This window comes from Pristiophorus japonicus, chromosome 2 (genome assembly GCF_044704955.1).
Source record: "Pristiophorus japonicus isolate sPriJap1 chromosome 2, sPriJap1.hap1, whole genome shotgun sequence".
Lineage (NCBI taxonomy): Eukaryota > Metazoa > Chordata > Chondrichthyes > Pristiophoridae > Pristiophorus > Pristiophorus japonicus.
Window position 1 is genome coordinate 216,221,919 of NC_091978.1, and position 25,521 is coordinate 216,247,439.

Here is a 25,521-nt window from a genome sequence, read left to right on the forward strand (position 1 = left end):
TCCCTGCTTATTCCATTAGGTCCTGCTCTGTACAGTTACTCTCAACCGCGGGGTATTCGCCATGTTTGCCCCGAGTACAAGCTCTGCTGCATTTTGCCCTCTATAATCCTCCGATTTAACACCAGTTTCCGATTTAGGCAGTGCCGCTGCAAATTCGAATATATCAACACAAATTTCTTGAACTTCGTTTAGGCATTTAGGCATATAAATAGTAAATGGGTAGCAAGAGGAGGGGTGTGGCTGATTAAAGACCAAAATGGAGACCTACACATGGAGGCAGAGGGCATGGCTGAGGTACTAAATGAGTACTTTGCATCAGTCTTTACCGAGGAAGAATATGCTGCCAACGTCATAGTGAAAGAGGAGGTAGTTGAGATACTGGATGGGATAAAATTGATAAAGAGGAGGTACTAGAAAGGCTGGCTGTACTTAAGGTACCGAGGATGCTGAAGGAAGTAAAGGAGGAAATTGCGGAGCTGCTGGCTATAATCTTCTAATCCTCCTTGGTTACGGGGCTGGTGCCAATGGACTGGAGAAGTGCAAATGTTGCACCCTTGTTCAAAAAAGCGTGTAAGGATAAATCCAACAATTACAGGCCAGTCAGTTTTACCTCGGTAGTGGGGAAGCTTTTAGAAACGATAATCCAGGACAAAATTAACAGTCACTTGGACAAGTATGGATTAATTAAGGAAAGCCAGCACGGATTTGTTAAAGGCAAATCGTGTTTAACTAACCTGATTCAGTTTTTTGATGAGGTAACAGAGAGGATTAATGAGGGCAATGCGGTTGATGTGGTGTACGTGGACTTCCAAAAGACGTTTGATAAAGTGCCACGTAATAGGTTTCCCAACAAAGTTGAAGCCCGTGAAATAAAAGGAACAGTGGCAGCATGGATACAAAATTGGCTAAGTGACAGGAAACAGAGTAGTGGTGAACGGTTGTTTTTCGGACTGGAGGAAGGTAAACAGTGGTGTTCCCCCTAGGGGTCGATACTAGGACTGCTGCTTTTCTTGATATATTTTAATGACCTAAACTTGGGTGTACAGGGCACAATTTCAAAATTTGCTGTTGAGACAAAACTTGGAAATATAGTGAACAGCGAGGAGGATAGTGATAGACTCCAAGAAGAGATAGACAGGCTAGTGGAATGGGCGGATATATGACAGATGAAGTTTAACGCAAAATGATACATTTTGGTAGGAAGAACAAGGAGAGGCAATATAAACTAATGGGAGAGCATTTGGGTGCCAGTGATCATAATTCAGTCAGATTCAAGGTAGTTATGGATAAAGACAAGGATAGGCCAGGAATAAAAGTCCCAAATTGGGGAAAAGCTAACTTTGTTAAGTTGAGAAGTGATTTGGCCGCAGTGGACTGGGAACAGCTACTTGAAGGTAAATCAGTGTCAGAACAGTGGGAGGCATTCAAGGAGGAGATCCAGAGGGCTCAGGCCAAATATGTGCCCTTAAAGAAAAAGGTTGGGAATAACAATTCGAGAGCCCCTCTGGATGTCTCGGGACTTACATGGGAGGTTAAAGAAAAAAAGGGACGCTTATGTCATATACCGACGGCTAACTACTGTAGAATCTCTGGAGAAATATAGGATGTTCAGAGGTGAAATTAAGAAGGATATTAGGAATGCTAAGAGAGAGCATAAAAAATTCTTGACAAGTAAAATCAAGAAAAACCCAAAGATGTTCTATAAATATAATAAGAGCAAGAAGATAACTAAAGAAAGGGTAGGGCCTATTAGAGACCATGAGAGTAATCTGTGTGTGGAGGTGGAAGATGTGGGTATGCTTCTTAATGAATATTTTGTGCTTTATTTCACAAAGGAAAGGGCAATGTAGATACTGCTGTTGAGGAGGAGTGTGAAATTTTGGACAAAATAGACATAATGAGAGAGGAGGTATTGAGGAGGGTTTGGCAGCTTTGAAAATGGATAAGTCCCTAGGCCCGGATGAAATGCATCCCAGGCTGTTGAGCGAAGCAAGAGAGGAAATAGCAGAGGTTTTGACCATCACTTTCCAGTCCTCTTTGGATTCAGGCAGGAGGACTAGAGGACTGCTAATGTGGTACCCTTGTTTAAAAAGGGAGAAAGGGATAAGCCGAGTAATTACAGGCCTGTCAGCCTAACCTCAGTAGTGGAAAAATTATTCGAAAAAATCCTGAAGGGCAGGATCAATCTACATTGAGAAAGGCAAGGATTAATCAGGGACAATCAGCATAGAATTATTAAGGGAAGATCGTGTTTGACCAACCAGATTGAATTTTTCGAGGAGGTAACCAGGATGGTCGATGAGGATAGTGCGTACGATGTAGTGTATATGGACTTTAGCAAAGCTTTTGATAAGGTCCAACATGGTAGACTGGTCACGAAGGTAAAAGCCCATGAAATCCAAGGCAAAGTGGTAAGTTGGATCCAAAATTGGTTTAGAGATAGGAAGCAAAGGTAATGGTTGATGGATGTTTTTGTAAATGGAAGGATGTTTCCAGTGGGGTTCCGCAGGGCTCAGTACTGGGTCCCTTGCTTTTTGTGGTATACATCAATGATCTAGATTTGAATATGGGGGTATGACTAAAAAGTTTGCAGCTGACACGAACATTAGCTGTGTGGTTGATAATGAAGAGGAAAGTCATGGACTGCAGGAGGATATCAATCTATTGGTCAGGTGGGCGGATCAGTGGCAAATGAAATTTAATTCGGAGAAGTGTAAGGTAATGCACTTGGGGAGGTCTAATAAGGAAAGGGTATACACATTAAACGGTAGGCCATTTAGGAGTATAGATGAACAAAGGGACCTTGGAGTGCTTGTCCATAGATCCCTGAAAATAGCAGGCCATGTGGATGAGGTGGTTAAGAAGGCATACAGAATGTTTGCCTTTATTGGCCGAGGCATTGAGCACATGAGCAGGGAGGTAATGTTTAAATTGTATAATACACTGGTTAGGTCACAGCTGGAATATTGCGTGCAGTTCTGGTCGCCATATTATAGGAAGGTCGTGATTGCACTGGAGAGGGTGCACAGGAGATTTATGAGAATGCTGCATGGAATGGAGAATCTTAGCTATGAGGACAGATTGGATAGGTTGGATTTGTTCTCCTTGGAACAGAGGAGGCTGAGGGGAGACCTCATTGAGGTGTATAAAATTTTGAGGGGCCTGGATATGGTGGATAGCAAGGGCCTATTTCACTTGGTGAAGGGGTCAATTATGAGGGGCATAGTTTTAATGTGGTTGGTGGAGGGTTTGGAGGGGATTTGAGGGGAAGCTTCTTCATGCAAATGGTTGTGGGGGTCTGGAATTCACTGCCTGGAAGGGTGGTGGAGGCAGAAACCCTCACCACATTTAAAAGGTGCTTGGATGTGCACTTGAAGTGCTGTAATCTGCCGGGTTACGGACTTAGAGCTGGTGAGTGGGATTAGACTGGATAACCTCTTGTTGGCTGGCGCAGGCACAATGGTAAGTACATCATGGAATCTAATACGACCAGAATGATCTTCTGGACTAGCTTCGATCACCTGGATGGGTCGGAGAGGAATTTTCCCAGATTTTTTTCCCCAACTGGCCTGGATTTTTATCTGTTTTTTTGCTTCTCCCAAGAGATCGCATGGCTCCGGGTGGTGTGATAAATGGGGTGGGGCAGGTGTGTGGGGCAGACTGGTTGGGCCGGATGCTATTTACCTTTCCGCCATTGTTCATTGTTCATAGGTTTATATGTAATCTTCAAGGCTGCTGAACGAGGGCCGTGTGGCTCTTTGTCACCTGGTGTGGACACAATAGGCTGAAATAGCCTCCTTCTGCACTGTAACTTTCTATGTTTCTATGTTTCTAAAGTGTACAATTCGAAAGGGAGTCCAGGAACAGAGAGACCTGGGAGTATAAGTGCACAAATTGTTGAAGGTGGCATGGTAGCTTGCGAAAGTGGTTAAAAAAGCATACGGGATCCTGGACTTCATAAATAGAGGCATGGGAGAGAAATTCGGGGTGCTTGTGCCTCCCGTTAGTGCGCCTGGCACAAGCAAGTTGGTGCCCGGGCGCAGCGTCGTTACCGACTCCCACAAAATTACACGGGAGTTTAGCGGCGGCGGTAACCAGTAGCGTCCCGCTCCAACTTGTTGCGCCCTGCGCAAGCGATGACGACATCATCACCGTGTGCAACGACCCGTTTTTGCCCTGGAGCGAAAATTTGTTAGCAACCCCTGAAGCTGTGCCGGCCGATGCCTGCAACAGGTTCAGGGGGCACGTACCGGGCTCTAGGCTGCTCGCGGGGTGAAAATTAAAGGGGAGGTGGGAATTGAAAAAAAACGGCCGCATTACTGGTCATGGCCTTCTTCCGTCTCAAACGCGGGGTCCATGCCGTGATCTTGCAGCCCGGTACTCCGCTTATGTGCCGGGCTACTGCCATGGAACCCCGTTCCTGATGTTCCAGGGTTGGCTTCTTAATGAAGGGGAGGGCCCTGTCTATGTGGCCGTGCTACGTGTCCCACCGTGTAGCGCTGCGCCTCTCTCTATCCCTTCCGCCCTGTTCGCGCCCCACTAAGCAAGTGGAGCGCGATATTTTGCACTCTACTTGCGCTCTTGGGGGTGGTAACCTGAAAATAGGTCACGGGGCGGGACTATGATCACAACTATTTTGGGATTGGTTCGTTCTAAGTATCAAAAGCTACGTATTGCATAACTATTCATGTAATGTGTAATCATTCACATGCTTTAAAATGACCTAATTCTCATATGGTCCCAAAGCAAAGAGACATCTTATTTTAATGCAGAATTCAATTTGACATTAGCAAACTTATATAAGGAAGAAAATCACTGACAAAAATCATAGTTCATTATAAAAAAAATTACAGTTTGCAAAACTGAAACAGTAAATACATTTAATGGTCGTATAGTTCACTCTCACATACACACATTTGCAATTGTTTTAATTAATCAAACAAAACAACTGATATTTAATACAGTATTAATTTCTCAGTCTTTTCTTTATTTAATGTTGTCAGTAACATTTTTGTTTTCTCTAGTTAATTTCAAGTTGACATACACACACCGCACACACACGCACATACATGCGCACACCCCTCCCTGCCCCCCATGGCGTAACCAAAGCTTAGAGTTGTAATTGCAATCCGAGCTCCAAATTTTTTTTTAAGTTACTTTTTGTGGTTGTAACTTTTATTCAGATTCGTGCATGGACATGCTCTCTCAAAGGAGTTGTAGGTCGTGTGCTAATTTGAAATGTTTTTTGTTGAAAAAGTTTAAGTTTGATTCCATGTACTACTGCTCCATTGTCCAAGCACTCCGAGCAGCAGTGGGTGGAGATTTTTTTCTTGCTTGTCACTTTCTTTTCACGCCATCCCAAACACGATCTGAGCAGTAGGATTTGTTGCCACTAGGAGAGAGAAAGGAAGTAATTTCAGCTCGAAGGGCTCGGTCTCTTTCTCTCTAGGTCCTAAGCTATCACATGGGGATAAATTTAACCTAACTCTTCCATTGGTAAACTGACAGGATCATATCAGCTGCCTGTTTTACACCCCGCCCAATAATACGCTCCATGGTATTTTAAGAATGGGACAAAGATGGCAGCAGCAGCAAGAAGTGGGCTGCTGCAAGATTTGGTGAGAGACGGCTGGCATCATGGCTGAGGTGTGATCAGTTTTGGGACCCAACCTCAACCTGGAGTTCACCCAGCTTGAACTGGAGCAGGACCAGGATTGCACAGCCCTCAAGTGGGATCTCCCAGCTTTAAAGCTATTGGGATCCAAATGCCTTCACCAAGCTACCCAAATACAAACCCAAAATGATCAGCAACAAGAAACAAAATGTCAGGGTCATCAAAGCATCAAGATACTTTTATTAGTATATTGACAGTGACCGAAGTAGCAGGAATATTTAACACAAAAAATAGAATTAGCTTAAAAAGAAATCCTGGGGCCGAAATTCCCCCTCCCGCCGAAAACGTGGCGCACCTACCGTGTTTCGACTGTTTCTACTGCAGCGGTAGATGTGGTGGCCTCTTGCGCGAAATTCCACTGTTTGGCTTTTTTTTCAAGCAGCCCAGAAGTCGGTCATAATGGGGGCGAAAATTCGGCGGTGAGCAGAAGTTCGGTAAGTAGAGGGGCGGGCGGAGTGACCGCCGCTGTCACTCATCAGCGTGGCGCTGATGATGTCACCTCGCTGGCGTGTCACCATGTCTCTTCCCTTCACTTAAAGGGGAGAACCGCTGCGTGCTCTGCGATTCTTTAAGTTAGGTCCACTGGGTCACCAGGGAGGGTTTCGGCTGGGCCAGCGACCTGGCACCCAACACGGTGTGCCAGGCTGCCTGTTGGTGGCCCGGCCGAACCCGGGGCATAATTGTCCACCTGACACGACAGTCGGCCGACAAAAAAAATAAGATGGCGGACGCGGCATAGGTCCACAATTTAATGGCAGCCGCACTGCCATTTTACAAGCACTGCAAGCACAAAGCTGTCGGTGGCACTGAGTGGCGGGGGTAAGATTTTCAGTGCGGAATTTCGCGTTCGGGGGGGGGGGGGGGGGCATATTGGCGGTGCGCGGTCTGATGACGCACTTAGGATGGATCAGCAGCAGAGGAGCCGTAGTGGGGGGAGCTGGTCACTGCCGGGATACCGCAGGAGGGTAATTTTCAAAATGGTGGCCATTCGACACAAAATCGGCAGCCATTCCACGCCGCTGCGCAGCCGGAATATTTCTGGTGGTAACAGGCGTTAAAGGAAGGGGCGATCTCTGTTTAACAGTTGCTGCATAACTAATTTTTGCAAAGAAATAATCAGTAGCCCTGGAATCCTGCCTGAAAAATGCCACAGATATACAATTTTTAAAAAGATAGCTGTTTCATTCTGTTCTTATATAGGACCTGAGGGCTCAAATTCATATTTCTTTTTTTTTAAATCCTATTCTCTTCCTTTTTCCGCTCTTGAGGACATTAACTCTTATTGGCTATGGTTCTGTGGGTACAAAGAACTCAACTACAGGGAACCCAACTTTTATAGGGTAAATGCTAACTGCAGGCAAAAATCATGTGGTCAAACCTCCAGGAATATATCCAACCAGAGTTGGCAATCCCACTAGTGCTAGATGCAGTGACTTAATTGTACCTTCTTGGTTTTGCAGGGCACTTTATAGCAGTGTCGTCCCTTTAAATGTTCCTATTCAAGCACCACAGCAGCAATCAGGATAGAGGATACAAGGATATAAACAACTGATGTGGCACTTCAATAAAAGGGATTTGTACCTGGTGAAAGGAATTTCTGTTTATCATACACCATAACAATTTGATATGCATTGCAAGCTGAAGGCCATGTAGAAAACAGCAGCTTTTACATGTTTCATTTTGTATTTAATTTTCTGAATGAGAAAAAAAGTGACTTTTCTTCGCAACAAATGAAATACGGATAGTAAGACTAGTTTATGTTATGTCTGCACGTTTTTTGGAAAACAAATCTCTCTTATTTTTGAGTACAGGTCTCCCTCAATACATCATGCTGTTTTACAGTGCTATTTTGAATGAAGTATTTTTAAACAGCTCCCATATTTCCAGTGTCTTTTCCAATGTTTAACTGCCTTAAAATATCCTAAAATTACAGCATACCCTGTATATTTATTTAAGTGTTTTTCAGCTTTGAAATGGTCACCAAAAGCTTTTTGAGCAATTAAAGGAATTAAACAGAACATTTGCAACATAATTGAGTGGAGAGTCTCCTATGAATGAATAAGTCATCATCATAGGCAGTCCCTTTGAATCGAGGAAGTCTTGTCTCCACTCTTAAAATGAGTCCTTACATGGCTGAACAGTCCAATACGAGAACCACAGTCCCTGTCACAGGTGGGACATAGAAAATAGATACATAGAAAATAGGTGCAGGAGTAGGCTATTCAGCCCTTCAAGCATGCACCACCATTCATAGAAACATAGAAAATAGGTGCAGGAGTAGGCCATTCGGCCCTTCTAGCCTGCACCGCCATTCAATGAGTTCATGGCTGAACATGCAACTTCAGTACCCCATTCCTGCTTTCTCACCATACCCCTTGATTCCCCTAGTAGTAAGGACTTCATCTAACTCTTTTTTGAATATATTTAGTGAATTGGCCTCAACAACTTTCTGTGGTAGAGAATTCCACAGGTTCACCACTCTCTGGGTGAAGAAATTCCTCCTCATCTCGGTCCTAAATGGCTTCCCCCTTATCCTTAGACTGTGTCCCCTGGTTCTGGACTTCCCCAACATTGGGAACATTCTTCCTGCATCTAACCTGTCTAACCCCGTCAGAATTTTAAACATTTCTATGAGGTCCCCTCTCATTCTTCTGAACTCCAGTGAATACAAGCCCAGTTGATCCAGTCTTTCTTGATAGGTCAGTCCCGCCATCCCGGGAATCAGTCTGGTGAACCTTCGCTGCACTCCCTCAATAGCAAGAATGTCCTTCCTCAGGTTAGGAGACCAAAACTGTACACAATACTCCAGCTGTGGCCTCACCAAGGCCCTGTATAATTGTAGCAACACCTCCCTGCCCTTGTACTCAAATCCCCTCGCTATGAAGGCCAACATGCCATTTGCTTTCTTAACCGCCTGCTGTACCTACATGCCAACCTTCAATGACTGATGTACCATGACACCCAGGTCTCTTTGCACCTCTCCTTTTCCTAATCTGTCACCATTCAGATAATAGTCTGTCTCTCTGTTTTTACCACCAAAGTGGATAACCTCACATTTATCCACATTATACTTCATCTGCCATGCATTTGCCCACTCACCTAACCTATCCAAGTCGCTCTGCAGCCTCATAGAATCCTCCTTGCAGCTCACACTGCTACCCAACTTAGTGTCATCCGCAAATTTGGAGATACTACATTTAATCCCCTCGTCTAAATCATTAATGTACAGTGTAAACAGCTGGGGCCCCAGCACAGAACCTTGCGGTACCCCACTAGTCACTGCCTGCCATTCTGAAAAGTCCCCATTTACTCCTACTCTTTGCTTCCTGTCTGACAACCAGTTCTCAATCCATGTCAGCACACTACCCCCAATCCCATGTGCTTTAACTTTGCACATTAATCTCTTGTGTGGGACCTTGTCGAAAGCCTTCTGAAAGTCCAAATATACCACATCAACTGGTTCCCCCTTGTCCACTCTACTGGAAACATCCTCAAAAAATTCCAGAAGATTTGTCAAGCATGATTTCCCTTTCACAAATCCATGCTGACTTGGACCTATCATATTACCTCTTTCCAAATGCACTGCTATGACATCCTTAATAATTGATTCCATCATTTTACCCACTACCGATGTCAGGCTGACCGGTCTGTAATTCCCTGTTTTCTCTCTCCCTCCTTTTTTAAAAAGTGGGGTTACATTGGCTACCCTCCACTCCATAGGAACTGATCCAGAGTCAATGGAATGTTGGAAAATGACTGTCAATGCATCCACTATTTCCAAGGCCACCTCCTTAAGTACTCTGGGATGCAGTCCATCAGGCCCTGGGGATTTATCGGCCTTCAATCCCATCAATTTCCCCAACACAATTTCCCGACTAATAAGGATTTCCCTCAGTTCCTCCTCCTTACTAGACCCTCCGACCCCTTTTATATCCGGAAGGTTGTTTGTGTCCTCCTCAGTGAATACCGAACCAAAGTACTTGTTCAATTGGTCCGCCATTTCTTTGTTCCCCGTTATGACTTCCCCTGATTCTGACTGCAGGGGACCTACGTTTGTCTTTACTAACCTTTTTCTCTTTACATATCTATAGAAACTTTTGCAATCTGTCTTAATGTTCCCTGCAAGCTTCTTCTCGTACTCCATTTTCCCTGCCCTAATCAAACCCTTTGTCCTCCTCTGCTGAGTTCTAAATTTCTCCCAGTCCCCGGGTTCTCTGCTATTTCTGGCCAATTTGTATGCCACTTCCTTGGCTTTAATGCTATCCCTGATTTCCCTTGATAGCCACGGTTGAGCCACCTTCCCTTTTTTATTTTTACGACAGACAGGAATGTACAATTGTTGTAGTTCATCCATGCAGTCTCTAAATGTCTGCCATTGCCCATCCACAGTCAACCCCTTCAGTATCATTCGCCAATCTATCCTAGCCAATTCACGCCTCATACCTTCAAAGTTACCCTTCTTTAAGTTCTGGACCATGGTCTCTGAATTAACTGTTTCATTCTCCATCCTAATGCAGAATTCCACCATATTATGGTCACTCTTACCCAAGGGGCCTCGCACAATGAGATTGCTAATTAATCCTCTCTCATTACACAACACCCAGTCTAAGATGGCCTCCCCCCTAGTTGGTTCCTCGACATATTGGTCTAAAAAACCATCCCTTATGCACTCCAGGAAATCCTCCTCTACCGTATTGCTTCCAGTTTGGTTAACCCAATCTATGTGCATATTAAAGTCACCCATTATAACTGCTGCACCTTTATTGCACGCACCCCTAATTTCATGTTTGATGCCCTCCCCAACATCACTACTGTTTGGAGGTCTGTACACAACTCCCACTAACGTTTTTTGTCCTTTGGTATTCTGCAGCTCTACCCATATAGATTCCACATCATCCAAGCTAATGTCCTTCCGAACTATTGCCTTAATTTGCTCCTTAACCAGCAATGCTACCCCACCTCCTTTTCCTTTTATTCTATCTTTCCTGAATGTTGAATACCCCTGGATGTTGAGTTCCCAGCCCTGATCATCCTGGAGCCACGTCTCCGTAATCCCAATCACATCATATTTGTTAACATCTATTTGCACAGTTAATTCATCCACTTTATTGCGGATACTCCTTGCATTAAGACACAAAGCCTTCAGGCTTGTTCTTTTAACACCCTTTGTCCTTTTAGAATTTTGCTGTACAGTGGCCCTTTTTGTTCTTTGCCTTGGGTTTCTCTGCCCTCCACTTTTCCTCATCTCCTTTCTGTCTTTTGCTTTTGCCTCCTTTTTGTTTCCCTCTGTCTCCCTGCATTGGTTCCCATCCCCCTGCCATATCAGTTTAAATCCTCCCCAACAGCACTAGCAAACACTCCCCCTAGGACATTGGTTCTGGTCCTGCCCAGGTGCAGACCGTCCGGTTTGTACTGGTCCCACCTCCCACAGAACCGGTTCCAATGCCCCAGGAATTTGAATCCCTCCCTGTTGCACCACTGCTCAAGCCACGTATTCATCTGCACTATCCTGCGATTCCTACTCTGACTATCACGTGGCACTGGTAGCAATCCCGAGATTACTACTTTTGAGGTCCTACTTTTTAATTTAGCTCCTAGCTCCTTAAATTCGTTTCGTAGGACCTCATCCCTTTTTTTACCTATGTCGTTGGTACCAATGTGCACCATGACAACTGGCTGTTCTCCCTCCCTTTTTAGAATGTCCTGCACCCGCTCCGAGACATCCTTGACCCTTGCACCAGGGAGGCAACATACCATCCTGGAGTCTCGGTTGCGGCCGCAGAAACGCCTATCTATTCCCCTCACCATTGAATCCCCAATCAGTTCAATGAGTTCATGGCTGAACATGCAACTTCAGTACCCCATTCCTGCTTTCTCGCCATACCCCTTGATCCCCCCCAGTAGTAAGGACTGCATCTAACTCCTTTTTGAATATATTTAGTGAATTGGCCTCAACAACTTTCTGTGGTAGAGAATTCCACAGGTTCACCATTCTCTGCGTGAAGAAGTTTCTCCTCATCTCGGTCCTAAATGGCTTACCCCTTATCCTTAGACTGTGACCCCTGGTTCTGGACTTCCCCAACATTGAGAACATTCTTCCTACATCTAACCTGTCTAAACCCGTCAGTATTTTAAACATTTCTATGAGATCCCTTCTCATTCTTCTGAACTCCAGTGAATACAAGCCCAGTTGATCCAGTCTTTCTTGATATGTTAGTTCCGCCATCCCGGGAATCAGTCTGGTGAACCTTTGCTGCACTCCCTCAATAGCAAGAATGTCCTTCCTCAAGTTAGGAGACCAAAACTGTACACAATACTCCAGGTGTGGCCTCACCAAGGCCCTGTACAACTGTAGTAACACCTCCCTGCCTCTGTACTCAAATCCCCTCGCTATGAAGGCTAACATGCCATTTGCTTTCTTAACCGCCTGCTGTACCTGCATGCCAACCTTCAATGACTGATGTACCATGACACCCAGGTCTCGTTGTACCTCCCCTTTTCCTAATCTGTCACCATTCAGATAATAGTCTGTCTCTCTGTTTTTACCACCAAAGTGGATAACCTCACATTTATCCACATTATACTTCATCTGCCATGCATTTGCCCATTCACCTAACCTATCCAAGTCACTCTGCAGCCTCGTAGCATCCTCCTCGCAGCTCACACTGCCAGCTCACACTCACACTGGGACAGATAGCTGTTGAGGGAAAAGGTGGGTGGGACAGGTTTGCCGCACGCTGCCTGCACACGCTCTCGGCGATGAGACTCGAGGTGCTCAGCGCCCTCCTAGATGCACTTCCTCCACTTAGTGCGGTCTCTGGCCAGGGACTCCCAGGTCTTAGTAAGGATGTTGCACTTTTTCAGGGAGGCTTTGAGGGTGTCTCTGTAACATTTTCTCTGCCCACCTTTGGCTCGTTTGCCGTCAAGGAGTTATGAGTAGAGCACTTGTTTTGGGAGTCTTGTGTCTGGCATGCAAACGATGTGGCCTGCCCAGCAATGTGGTCAGTGCTTCAATGCTGGAGATGTTGGTCTGGTCAAGGACGCTAATGTTGGTGCATCTGTCCTCCCAGGGGATTTGTAGGATCTTGCGGAGGCATCGTTGGTGGTATTTCTCCAGCGACTTGAGGTGTCTACTGTACATGGTCCATGTCTGAGCCATACAGGAGGGTGGGTATTACTATAGCCCTGTAGACCATGAGCTTGGTGGCAGTTTTGAGGGCCTGGTCTTCAAACACTCTTTTCCTCAGACAGACAAAGGCTGCACTGGCGCACTGGAGGCCCTGTTGAATCTCGTCGTCAATGTCTGCTCTTGTTGATAAGAGGCTCCCAAGGTAAGGAAAATGGTTCATGTTGTCCAGGGCCACACCGTGGATCTTGATGACTAGAGGGGCAGTGCTGTGCAACGAGGACAGACTGGTGGAGGACCTTTGTCTTACGGATGTTTAGCGTAAGGTCCATGCTTTCGTATGCCTCAGTAAATACGTCAACTATGTCCTGGAGTTCAGCTTCCGTATGTGCGCAGACGCAGGTGTCGTCCACGTACTGTAGCTTGACGACAGAAGTTGGGGTGGATTTGGACCTGGCCTGTAGATGGCGAAGGTTGAACAGCTTCCTACTGGTTCTGTAGTTTAGTTCCACTCCAGCAGGGAGCTTGTTGACTGTGAGGTGGAGCATGGCAGCAAGGAAGATTGAGAAGAGGGTTGGGCGATGATGCAGCCCTGTTTGATCCTGGTCCGGATGTGGATTGGGTCTGTAATGGATTCATTGATAAGGATCACGGCCTGCATGTCGTCGTGGAGCAGGCGGAGGATGGTGACGAACTTTTGGGGGCATCCGAAATGGAGGAGGTGCTCCATAGACCCTCGCGGTTGACAGTGTCAAAGGCTTTTGTAAGGTCGAAGAAGAACATTTGCAACATAATTAAATCTACTATTGAGTGGAGAGTCTCCTATTGATCAGTTCAATGAATGAATAAGTACTAACAATGACAATGGCTGTAATTTTCCCAGTCTCAGGCATGCGGGTTTGGAGGTGGGTCAGCACTAAAAATCGGTGAAATTGCCCGCGTTTCGGGAGCCCGCCGACTTCCACGTTTAACTTCGGCGCGTTTCCCAGTATGCTATGGACCCGCTTGGCTGAGGCGGGTAACCTAATTGAAGTACTCAAATGCCTGTTGAGAGACCCTTAAGAGGCTTTTTAACACCAGTTTTTGGCTTTAGCATCTTGAGCACAACACATCCATTACTTAATAGCTGGGAAAAGCACATATTACATCTGATTATTTGGCTAATGGAAATGCTCTTGCTGGCTCTGTTTTGTGCAGAGATTTAGTTGTGAGGAGTTTGCAAATCATTTCCACAAGCTCGGAAGCCATCTACGACACCAGCATGGATGCTGCTTATGCTGTCTCAACTTGGACATCAGAATCGGACCAGGATGAGCCCCAGCATCAACAACGACAACCACAACACCAGTAGCAGCAGCAACCGCAACAGCAGCCTTCTCTTCAACGACCTGAAGCTTCACAGGAGAGAGAGGATCAGTATAGGAGTGCACTGCGCCGGAGGCGATACCCCCAACACAGAGTTTACAGGCAGAGGATGAACTTCCTGGACATGACTGAGCAACAGTGCTTCAGGAGGCGCAGGCTATCATGCCAGATCATCTCAGACATTTGTAGCTTGCTGGAAGAAGACCTGCTGCCCAGAAGACCTGATGGACACTCCTTACCAGTTGTTGTCAAAGTCAACATCGCCCTCCACTTCTTCGCCTCAGGCTCCTTCCGGGAATCTGCAGCAGGCATTTATGGGATCTCGCAGTCAGCCACCCACAGATGCATCACCCAGGTGACTGATGCCATGTTTGACAAGTCAGGCAATTATGTCAACTTTGCCACTGATGAAGCCAGTGTTACTGAGCTTTTGAAAGGGAGAAACGCGAAACAGCTACAAAGATTCTAGATTTGGGTAAGGCCGACTTCAACGGCATGAGGCAGAGACTGTTCACATTAAACTGTGCAAATCTGTTAATGGATAAAACAACAGAAGATCAGTGGGAGATGTTCAAAAAATAATTTAAGATGATACAGAATCAGTTTATACCCCTGAGGGGCAAAAGCTCTAGTTGCCAAAAAAACCCAGCCATGGATGACTAAACAGGTGAGGGACGGTATAAAACTAAAAGAAAAAGCATACAAAAATGCAAAAGATAGCACAGATCCTGGTGATTGTGAAAGATACAAAGAACATCAAAGAGTCACAAAACAGATAGTAAGAGCTACAAAAAGGGAGTATGAAAAGAAACTTACAAGGGATATCAAAATCAATACAAAGAATTTTTACAATTATATTAGGAAAAAGAGGGTCACTGTTGGTCCCCTAAAAACTGAAAGCAGTGATATTGTCAATGACAGTGTCAGTTGTAGCTCACTGGGTTGCACACTTGCCTCTGAGTCAGAAGTTGTGGATTCAAGTCCCGCTCCAGGGACTTGAGCACATAAATCTAGGCTGACACTCCAGTGCAGTGCTGAGGGAGTGCTGCGCTGTCGGAGGTGCCGTCTTTCGGATGAGATGTTAAACCGAGGCCCCGTCTGCTCCCTCAGGTGGATGTAAAAGATCCCATGACACTATTTCAAAGAAATGCAGGGGAGTTATCCCCGGTATCTTGGCCAATATTTATCCCTCAATCAACATAACAAAAACAGATTATCTGATCATTATCACATTTCTGTTTGTGGGAGCTTGCTGTGTACAAATTAGCTGCCACATTACAACAGTGACTGCACTCCAAACAGTACTTCATTGGCTGTAAAGCGCTTTGATAGGCCTGGTGGACGTGGAAGGCGCTATATAAATGCAAAGCTTTCTTTTTTATAATAAGGAAACGGTGGACATATTGAATAATTACTTTACGTCAGTCTTTACAGTAGAAGAAGAGGTTAGCATGCCGGAAATCCCAAGGAAACTAATATTGAATTGGGGACAGGGCTCATAAAAATTAACATAAATAAAATAACAGTAATGAAGAAAATAATGGCACCAAAGTGTGACAGATACCCCAGGACCAGATGGTTTCCTTCCCAGGGTTTTAAAGGAAGTAGTTGAGCACATTGCAGATGCCCAAACTATAATTTTCCAAAGTTCGCTCGATTGAAGAACCGTTCACTCCGCTATTTAAGAATGGCGAGAGAGGGAATCCAGAGAATTATAAACCAAATAGCCTAACATCTGTTGTCAGGAAATTGCTAGAGTCTATCATTAAGAATAGGGTGACTGAACACCTCGAAAATTTTCAGTTGATCAGAGAGAGCCAACATAGATTTGTGAAAGATAGGTCATGCCTGACAAACCTGATTGAATATTGTGAAGAGGTGACTAAAGTAATGGACAGGGGAATGTTTATGGATGTTATTTATATGGACTTCCAGATGGCATTTGATAAAGTCCCACAGAGACTGTTAACTAAGGTAAAAGCCTACAGAATTGAGGCCAAATTATTGAGCTGGTTAGGAAATTGGCTGAACGACAGGAGACAGAGAGTAGGAATAATGGGCAGGTATTCAAATTGGCAGGATGTGAGTAGTGGTGTCTGACAGGGATCTGTGTTGGAGCCTCAACTATTCACAGTATTTATTAATGACTTTGATGATGGTATAGAAACTCATATATCCAAATTTGCTGATGACACAAAGATAGGTGGCATTGTAGACAGTGTAGATAAAAGCATAAAATTACAAAGGGATAGTGATAGATTAAGTGGAATGGACAAAATTGTGGCAAATGGATTTCAATTTCGGCAAATGTGAGGTCATCCACTTTGAACTTAAAAAGTATAGAACAGAGTACTTTCTAAATGGTGAAAACCAGTGGAGGTCCAAAGAGACTTGAGGGTCCAGGTACTTAGATTATTAAGTTGTCAAGAACAGAAAATAATCAGAAAGGCTAATGTAATGCTGGCCTTTATATCTAGAGGACTAGAATACAAGGGAGTAGAAGTTATGCTGCAGCTGTATAAGACCCAGTTTAGACCCTGAGTACTGTGAGCAGTTCTGGACACCAGACCTTAGGAAGGATATATTGGCCTTGGAGGGAGTGCAGCATTGGTTTACCAGAATGATACCTGGACTTCAAGGGTTAAGTTACATAAATTAGGGTTCTATTCCTATGAATTTAGAAGGTTAAGGGGTGAACTGATCGAAGTGTTCAAGATATTAAAGGGAACAGGTAGGGTAGATAGAGAGAAACGATTTCCGCTGGTTGGGGATTCTAGGACTAAGGAACATAGTCTAAAAATTAGAGCCAGACCTTTCAGGAGTGAAATTAGGAAACACTTCTACACAAAAAAGGTGGTAGAAGCTAAGAACTCTCCGCTGCAAATGGCATTGATGCTAGATCAATTGTTAATTTCAAATTTGAGATTGATAGCTTTTTGTTAACCAAAGATATTAAGGGAACTGGGCCAAAGACGGGTATATGGAGTTAGGTCACAGATCAGCCATGATCTCATTGAATGGTGGAACAGGCTCGAGGGGCTGAATGGCCTACTCCTGTTCCGATGGGCACTTGGCTATGCGGCTCTGGCTGGCTTCCCACAGGTGCAGGCCATCAAGACATCACAACACCCAGGAGTGTCTGTGAACCGCAAGGACTTCCACTCCCTCAGTGTGCAGCTCATCTGCAACCATAAAAAGATCGACATGCATGTATGTGCTGCATTCCCTGGCAGCTGTGATTATTCTTTCGTCCTGCACCGGTCCACATTTCCTCAGCTCTTTGCACCTCTAAACAGACTTACTGGCTGGCTGCTTGGAGACAAGGGCTATCCACTGAAGACATGACACTCTTGAGGAGGACAATTACTGAGGCCCAGGAGTGTTATATTGAGAGCTACATGTCCACTAGATGTCTTATAAAGCAAACAAATAGGTATGCTGAAGATGCGCTTCAGATACCGTGACAGGAGCCCTTCAGTACGCACCAGCCAGGGTCTCCAGAATCATCATCGTCGTCTGCGTTGCACAACACAGCGCAGCAGCGAGGATTGGAGCTGCAGGAGGAGCAAGGCACAGAGCACACAGCGTCTTCAGAGGAGGAGGAGCAGGTGGAAGACGAGGAGAAGGAGGAATTTGAGGTGAAGGTGGCACCAGCAGCGGTGCACGTTGATGCCCGGGATGGTCTCATAATGGCCAGATTTATTTAACTTGTTCCAATGCACCCATATGGTTGCCACATACTGTATTAAGTTCCACCCTCTCCCCTTCCCCCCCTGCCCTCCACTTACAACAACACCATAAAGCAGCTCTGCAATTACCAAACTATTCCTTCCACCCAAATCCCCTTGCTCGAGGTTAAGTAATGTCTCACCATTCACTCCAAGTCCCAAGGCCACTTCCCAGGTAGCAAGCAAAAATGGACAAGACCAGAAAGTGGTGCAAAGAAATAAATTATCTGTGACATAAATGTAATTAAAACTTATCACAAACATTTGTTCATACAGCCATGTGCATACCCTTGTGCATCTAGGATTGTGTCTCTTTTATATTCCACGTGCTTCTACAAGGTGGTACACCTGTGGCCTCAGCAGAGGGAGAGGCAGGCTGCTCACTTCCCTGCTGCGACTGCTTAGACACTTTTGGCAGAGGTCCTCTGGGTTTTGGAGCCTGTGAGGGGCCTGCTAAAGTCCGCTCCACCTACTTTTGGCAGACACGGCCATCGGGATCTGAGGCAGCATATGGGGCTCTTACTGAGGAGTAGGCAACGGGGGAGAAGTGGGAGCACTTTGAAAAGGGTCCCCATTTCCATGTCTCCTCTCAACATCATCCCTCTCAGGGGCCAGCCGCACTTGTCTGCTAACAAGGATATGGAGAACATCTTGCTGCACATCAGTGGGGCGATGAATACCCAAGTCTACGTTTATATTCCTCCTCAAGATGAGGTCTATGAGCGTCTGCCATCTGTTGTGCACAGCCAGCATGTTCTCGTGTGACTGGTGCATTTGCTGCTCCATGCACATGGCCATCCTTCCCATGGAACAACACATCGTCGTCATCGCCTGCGAAATGGTGATGCTCATGTTGGAGATGGACTGCTTCATTCTCTCTGCACATTTGCAGACATCGCGGCTGCAAAAGCTGCCAGAGCCTCATGAAATTGTTGCTGCCCCTCCAAGATCACCCTCTTTCTCGTTGGCCCCCAATGTACAGCATCTGTATGCAGCTCAGCAGAGCTTGGAGCGTCCTGCACCCTCCGATTTTATCATGTTATTGAGATCTCTGGAAACCAAATTATGCTCTCCTGCATCAACCTTCAAATTAGATGTGTGCAAGGCTGCTTAAAATATCCTCATCCTCGGTGACATCATCAGACCCGCTCCATTTAATTAAGCTGGGAAACATGCATGACTGTTTTAATTGGGGCCATTAAGTAAAACTCGCACTGCAGAACGCGCTGTTCGTACTTCGGATTTCTGACCCGCTACGCAGCCCGCACGCACACAATCCGACTTCAAGGCAAAGATTCTGGCCAATGATTCAGCTGCATTCAATAAAACATTTTATATCTTGTTAACTCTGCTATTTTGTGGCGTGTCTGATTACTTCCGAATAATACAGTTGGTTATAGTGTACAGTAGTCGTACTGGTATTGATTTTTAAAAATGGCCTTCATGTGCGATGCTTGTTGTTGATATGCTGTTTTTCCTTGGCCCAGTAGAGTATAATTACGTTGAAGAATTGCATTTATTCACAATGTGTTCACTGTTTGAAATTTTCTGTGCATAATTAATGTTTTGTTTAACCTTTTGAGTTCAGATATCGCAGCTGTATCTAAAACTTTATTTAATTTTTTAAACAAATACTTAAATATGTACTGTTTTCATGTTTTATATAGTAAGTATGGCAATTCAATTTTATTTTTATAGGTCTCAGGTTAAATTGGTTCTATATACTGCAAAGGAAAGCTGTGTTCTCTGGGTTAATTCATCTCCTGTCCTGTACATTTCCTTTCTTTATAGCCATAAAGTTCAGCCTGAATTTACTGATCGACGTTACTTTGACATTGGTGGTAATCCATTTAAAATCAATGGGTTACTGTTGGTGTTAAAATAATGTCAAATGAGAAATCTGTGCTTTAATGTTTTATTGCTATACTTGAAGTTCTGTTTAGTTGTTTCCCATTTCAATTGCGTCTTCATTATTTCCTTTCATTTTTGTTTCTCAACTCCATCGCTCTTTTGCTTTCCTGGCATCTTTTTGTTGGCAGCATATTGTCAGGGCCGAGCTGGTAAATTACCCACATGATGAGAATCTATCACAGGGTTCTGCACACTGCCGGAGCAAAGTGTGTGCCATACAATAATTCAGGTACTGCAGCAGAAACTTGAATCCATCTGTTTTTTTTTAAACTTAAATAAAATGAAGAATAAAAAAGTAGCTCTCACTACTATTAGATTTTTCATTTGTACAGAGTTATTTTAAATATTAAATAAATGTAAAGTAATGTTGATTTTATATACAGTTACTCCCATCCTGTATAGCAACTCTTGCATTTGTATAGTATCTTTAATGAAATAAAAAAGACCTCTAACATGTGGTTGCCATATTATAGTCGATTCCCTCCAGTCCTTTGTTTATTGAAACTTACTTCATGCATTGGAATAGACAGTTTATTAAGGCTTTTATATCTATTTTTATGGAGCATTACGCTAATTCTACTTTATTGCCTCACAGTGCTCAGCTATACCATGATGCATTATTTTACTTGTAATTGAAAGGTTTACTGGTCTTGTATTAGCATATTTATCCCATCTCTAATAAACATATTTTGACTTATATTTTATGCTGAATTTGCTGAATGATTTATAATATGTCTACTTTTTCTTTTATGACAGCGCGTAGTGAAGGCAGATATTGTGAATTACAGCCAGGAGCCTGTGGTGAGAACTGTGAACCCTCCTAGAAGTTCAATGTGTTCAGTTCAGTGATCCCGTCACATCGCCATATTAGTACATTTGGCAATCCTGCTTCGTTCACACAGGCCCATTCTTTCTCAGGAACTTCATTTTGACAGCAACCATCTCTGCAACACAGTAAAAGGCTTCACGGACTGACTGCATTACCGTATGCTGAGAAACACAAGGCAGCCACTGTCGACTGCAGAGATGCAAGAGGTTAGACCACACATTCGAGTATGATTTTCAGAATCGAGTTACGAAAGGATATTCACCACTTTGTTTAAAATGACGGTGTAACTGCATCAGATATGTACTTCACAACTATCAAAAATCTAATTTATACAACAGTGCATTTAAATGTATTTCAACATTTACAGAAATCTGTGTATTTTAAATGAAAGTTCACTTAAAATAACAAAAGGTAAAGTTTTGTAAATCTGGAAAAACAAGCAACTTTTTATGGTAACTTGATTTTTTTTAACAAGTAATGTGGGCTGTGTAGCAGATTGTTGTGAAGATCTGAATACTAAAAGGTACTTAAGAAAAAAAATTTAAAAGTCAAGCACTTGAAAATTAATTTGGTCCATTGAAGCGCAGCCCTCTTGTACCATTATTCTCCTACACGACAGCATCCAGCTGACTGTTGAATGCCCTTAGTGTTTTTGTCTCAACTACCCTATCTGGCTGACTATTCCATACATTCATCACTCTTTGGGTAAGACTTTATCTGATTAAATTTACTTTGCAACAATTTAAATTTATGTTCTCATAGCCTGATGTAATATTCTGAGCTTGCCTTATCTGTACTATTTAATATGTTATATACCTTAGTGAGGTTCTCCTTTAACGACTCTGTTTCCAGTGGCCCGGAATTTGCTGTCATTCCGCATTTGAAACTGACCGCAACTTCAGGATTTAGCGCATGCACTGCTTAATGCGGAAATCCTGGAATTGCGGTCTGTCATTCAGTGCTCCTCCATAGACTGTGTTGTGCTCCCTCTCCCTCCCCATCTCCCTCCCCACAGAGCCAGCAATCGGAAAGTGACGAAAACTTCAGCTCTTCCGCAAACGCTGTTAAATTCCACACTAAAAGTTAGACCCATAGGGATTAGGTGCAACTGGAGTTTTAACAGTGTATTGACTGCTAAACAAAGGTTTTGGGCCTGACAAACTAATTTTAATTTTGTGCAATGTCAAATTTATCCATTTTAATAAAAATTAAAATTTTTAAGAAATTTGTTCATCTTCATTTCAGGTTTGCCTTTTCCCCATGTGAGAGCCCCAATCTTTGTTTTGCTCTTTCTAACATTTTTTAAAAGTTCGAATTTTAATAGCTTACATACCACTTCCTTGTTCGCTGAATGTGAAAATTCTGCGTTTTGATTGGTTGCTTAGACAGCTTGTTGATGTCACAGTAGCTTGCACTATGAATTACGCATCGGAAAACTCAGACCTCTCGACTCAGAGATCGCAAGATCTTTGTGCGAAGCTTACTTCGGGGCCAGTGGTCAAAGCCTTTGCTTTGTTGCTGACTGCAAATTTCAGGAGTTTTTCCTTATAACTCTTCCTCTTTTACTCTTGAGAATCAGTCATGTTGCTGTTCTTTGCATCCTCTCCAGTGCATATATATATATATATTTTGTGGCATCATGACCAAAATTGACTGCAATATTCTCGGTATGATCTGAGACCAGTGCATTTCAAAACCTTAGAATAATTCCTATAGACTTGTACTCTACTGTTCTGTCAATATGTCCTAGAATGATACTAGCTTTTTTTAATAGCATGTTGTGTAATTATTGAAAGTGATGAGTGTAGTATCATTACAAGGTCTTTTTGTCAGAGTCCATTTATATGGCAGCCTTTGCCTTGCTGCAATACTAAAGTTCCACTATAAATCCAGTATCTGGGCCTAACTCAACCCCAGAGAGAAAGGGTGTGAGAGCCTTATTCTGCTTGAATTAGACACAGCATGTACTTCAATTTTGATCCCAAGGGCATTTCTGAACCTTTTCATGTTAAATGTTTACAGAGTATGGACGTTGCCACATGCACGCTCTAAACATTTAAATTTCAATGGCTGACAGAGGAGCCCCATTTATATCTGTACATGGTATACTTATCAGCCACATTTATTTGGCCACTGTGCACTATATATTTGTCAGTATTAAATGTCATTTCTTCTTTCTTTGGCTGTGGCTTACTGATCCAAATCCTTCTGCAAATCTTTGTCTGCAACCTCTATGTTAAGTTAATATTGCCATCAAATTTAACCAGCTTTTATTTTGTTTAGCAGTTCAGGTCATTGACGCTTATTAGAAATAGGATATACCCCTGTATGACAACACTCAACACTCCTTTCCTCCCCAACCTGACATTATGGCCTTGAAATCCCTGGAGGTCCACTCCACTGGAGCATGTCATAGAGCAGAACTCCCACCCACCCTACCCCAGGCTGGAGATCCCATCCTAAGTCCCAGGAATGGGCAATTTGCTTTCCTGGGTGGGCTGCGGTGCCTACATCAACGCATTAGCAGTATTCCATCTGCCCTACCCTTGTAAAATGGAGCTGCCCACAGCCACTCATCCTGAGGGGCGCTGAGGGCCAATGGAGCCAAAGAAAAAATATTTTCAGTCTTCTGAATTGATTACCATAGTCTGCTAAAAGTTTGTGGTCTTCAGGAGGTCAAGGATCATGCCAGCTCTCGGCTGACTTTGAGTTCTGTTGGGAGACCTTTCAAGGCCATAAAGGATGGAATTTCCCAGAGAAGTCTGGGAACCCACCCCCTAGCCCCAACATGCCTGCTTGGTGTAGGAGAGCAGTTGATGGAAAATCCAACCATGCACCTCTCACCCCCACCAGAATTTAATAGGCCTGGGAAAACTGGGTGCAATCCCGGTGTAGCCAGGTTCTGCCTCAAATTCTAGCACAACTGGACGGCCTTTTTCAGCTCCCGAAATTTTGGCGCCTCAGTCTCCTATCGGTAATCTCTGTTTGTTCTTTTTTTTAAACCAATGTTTTATCCATGTTCTACCCTGGATTTGTGTGGTTTGCAGTATAATTATGAATCTTTCACTGGAAACATTGTCAAAAATCTTCTGAAAGTCCAAATAAACAAGCAATATCATAGGAAGCTCCACTATCTACTTTATATGTAATATTCACAAAGAAATGAAGGAGGCTTTTCAGATGGAATCTTCCTCTTCTAACTTGTGTTGGCTGTTTCCTCAGTTATTGTTGCACAAGTGACCTTCCAGCAAATCCCTTAGAATTGTTCCCCCATTATTTTATTTTAAAATTGATATTAGATCAGTTGCCTGAGTCAGTACTTTCTAAATTGTTGTTTTCTTTCCAACCTCACCTTTTTACTTTTTACTTTTACTGATAATGTAGCTTGTGTCTGTGTATATTGATCTTATTTGCATAAGTCTGGTACCCCTGCAGTTATGACTCCTTACACATATCCCGCTACTTACCAATTATTGACTTGAGTGTAATGCAGTAACAAACACTAAATACATTTAACCAGGTCTTTGTTTTACATACTTTCAAACATAAATATATTTTTGGATACTAAATATTTTTTCTCTTTAGATACACACAGCCATCTTTGATTTCATGTGTATTTTATTTTAACTGTTTACAAACTTGAGTGCTTTCCATTTGATGTCTGAATGGTGCAGCAAAGAAAAGACTCTTGACATTCACATTCTGTTCTAATTTGTATCCTTGCATTCTGTGAAAACAGTCAAATATATGTGCATTGTTGATAGCAGTTTGAACCATTTCCAATTAGTTCAGCAAAACACCAGCACCGTAAACAGATGGAAGCCTTGGAATGTCAACTGCATGTTTTATTAATACTGTGTATATTTTATAGTTTCATAACAGTAATGTAAAATGCACATGGCATTTCCATTAACTTTAAAATATTCCTCCTCACTAATATTCCAACCAGGTTAGTAAATAAGTTCAACTTACTAAGGTACAATAAATAAAATATAAAATAAATTGTCTACAATTCTCTGCAACCTTGACAATTCACATTATATTATAAATGACTCATATTGATGTACCAATGGTAGTTAACTACATGTACATTATTTGCAATATGAATGAAGGCTCAATTGTTAAAACATTTTTGATATTTTAAAATGATTTTTGTTGTGTCGCATAAGGATATTTTAGAGTTAAGTTGCAATTTTATTTCAGGCTTTCCATATAGATCCCTTTGCTTAATGCACTATATAGGGATGATGAATATGAGCTGTTTAAAGTGTTGCTGGACTGAATGTTGCAATTGGAATATAATTGTTCTTGAACATTGTAAATTTTATTTAGGGTTTATTTGTATGTGAATATATTGGAAGAAAAATGTTAAAGTGTATGTCTGCTTATAAAAATTGAATCAATGGGATTTACAAAAGTCGGTCTTGTTTGATTCATTGAAAACACATGAACACGAATTATGGTAACTAGGCTGATGTTTACCAAAGATATTTTAATTTCAGAATTTTGTTTCATTTTTCATTGGTACTTTTAACAACGTAATATGTACTTGAAAGAATTGTATTCTTTTAATTAAAAACAGTCAATTTAGCAATTTAATGAGCAGTTTCATAAACACAAATGTACAAAGCAAAATTATACTTTTTTTTGTATTTCCCCAAAAATCTATTTTTAGCTCCAGGTTTTTCAAAAAGTTAGCATAGACTATCATTTTTGATCTACAGGGTGGTGATGCGTTACACTTACAAATTCATCACTCTTGGTGTTGTGTTTTGTACTATATTGCAAATATTCCTGTTAGCAAATTGAGACTTACACTTTGTTTACGTGTATTACCTGTCCAATGGCCATGTTTCAGGTGTGAGGCTGAGCACTGAGTGTTCACAGC

At 43.1% G+C, this 25,521-nt stretch overlaps 1 protein-coding gene across 1 annotated transcript in view; it reads left to right on the forward strand.

The window, feature by feature from the left end:
* The window catches only part of rab28 (RAB28, member RAS oncogene family), a 337,454-nt gene extending 315,596 nt beyond the window's left edge, over nt 1-21,858 (forward strand). Inside the window, exon 8 of the mRNA XM_070861390.1 lies at nt 20,561-21,858. Within this exon, the coding sequence (XP_070717491.1) occupies nt 20,561-20,653 (93 nt within the window). The 3' untranslated portion in view covers nt 20,654-21,858. The remainder of the gene's footprint in view (nt 1-20,560) is intronic.
* The last annotated feature ends 3,663 nt before the right edge of the window (nt 21,859-25,521 follow it).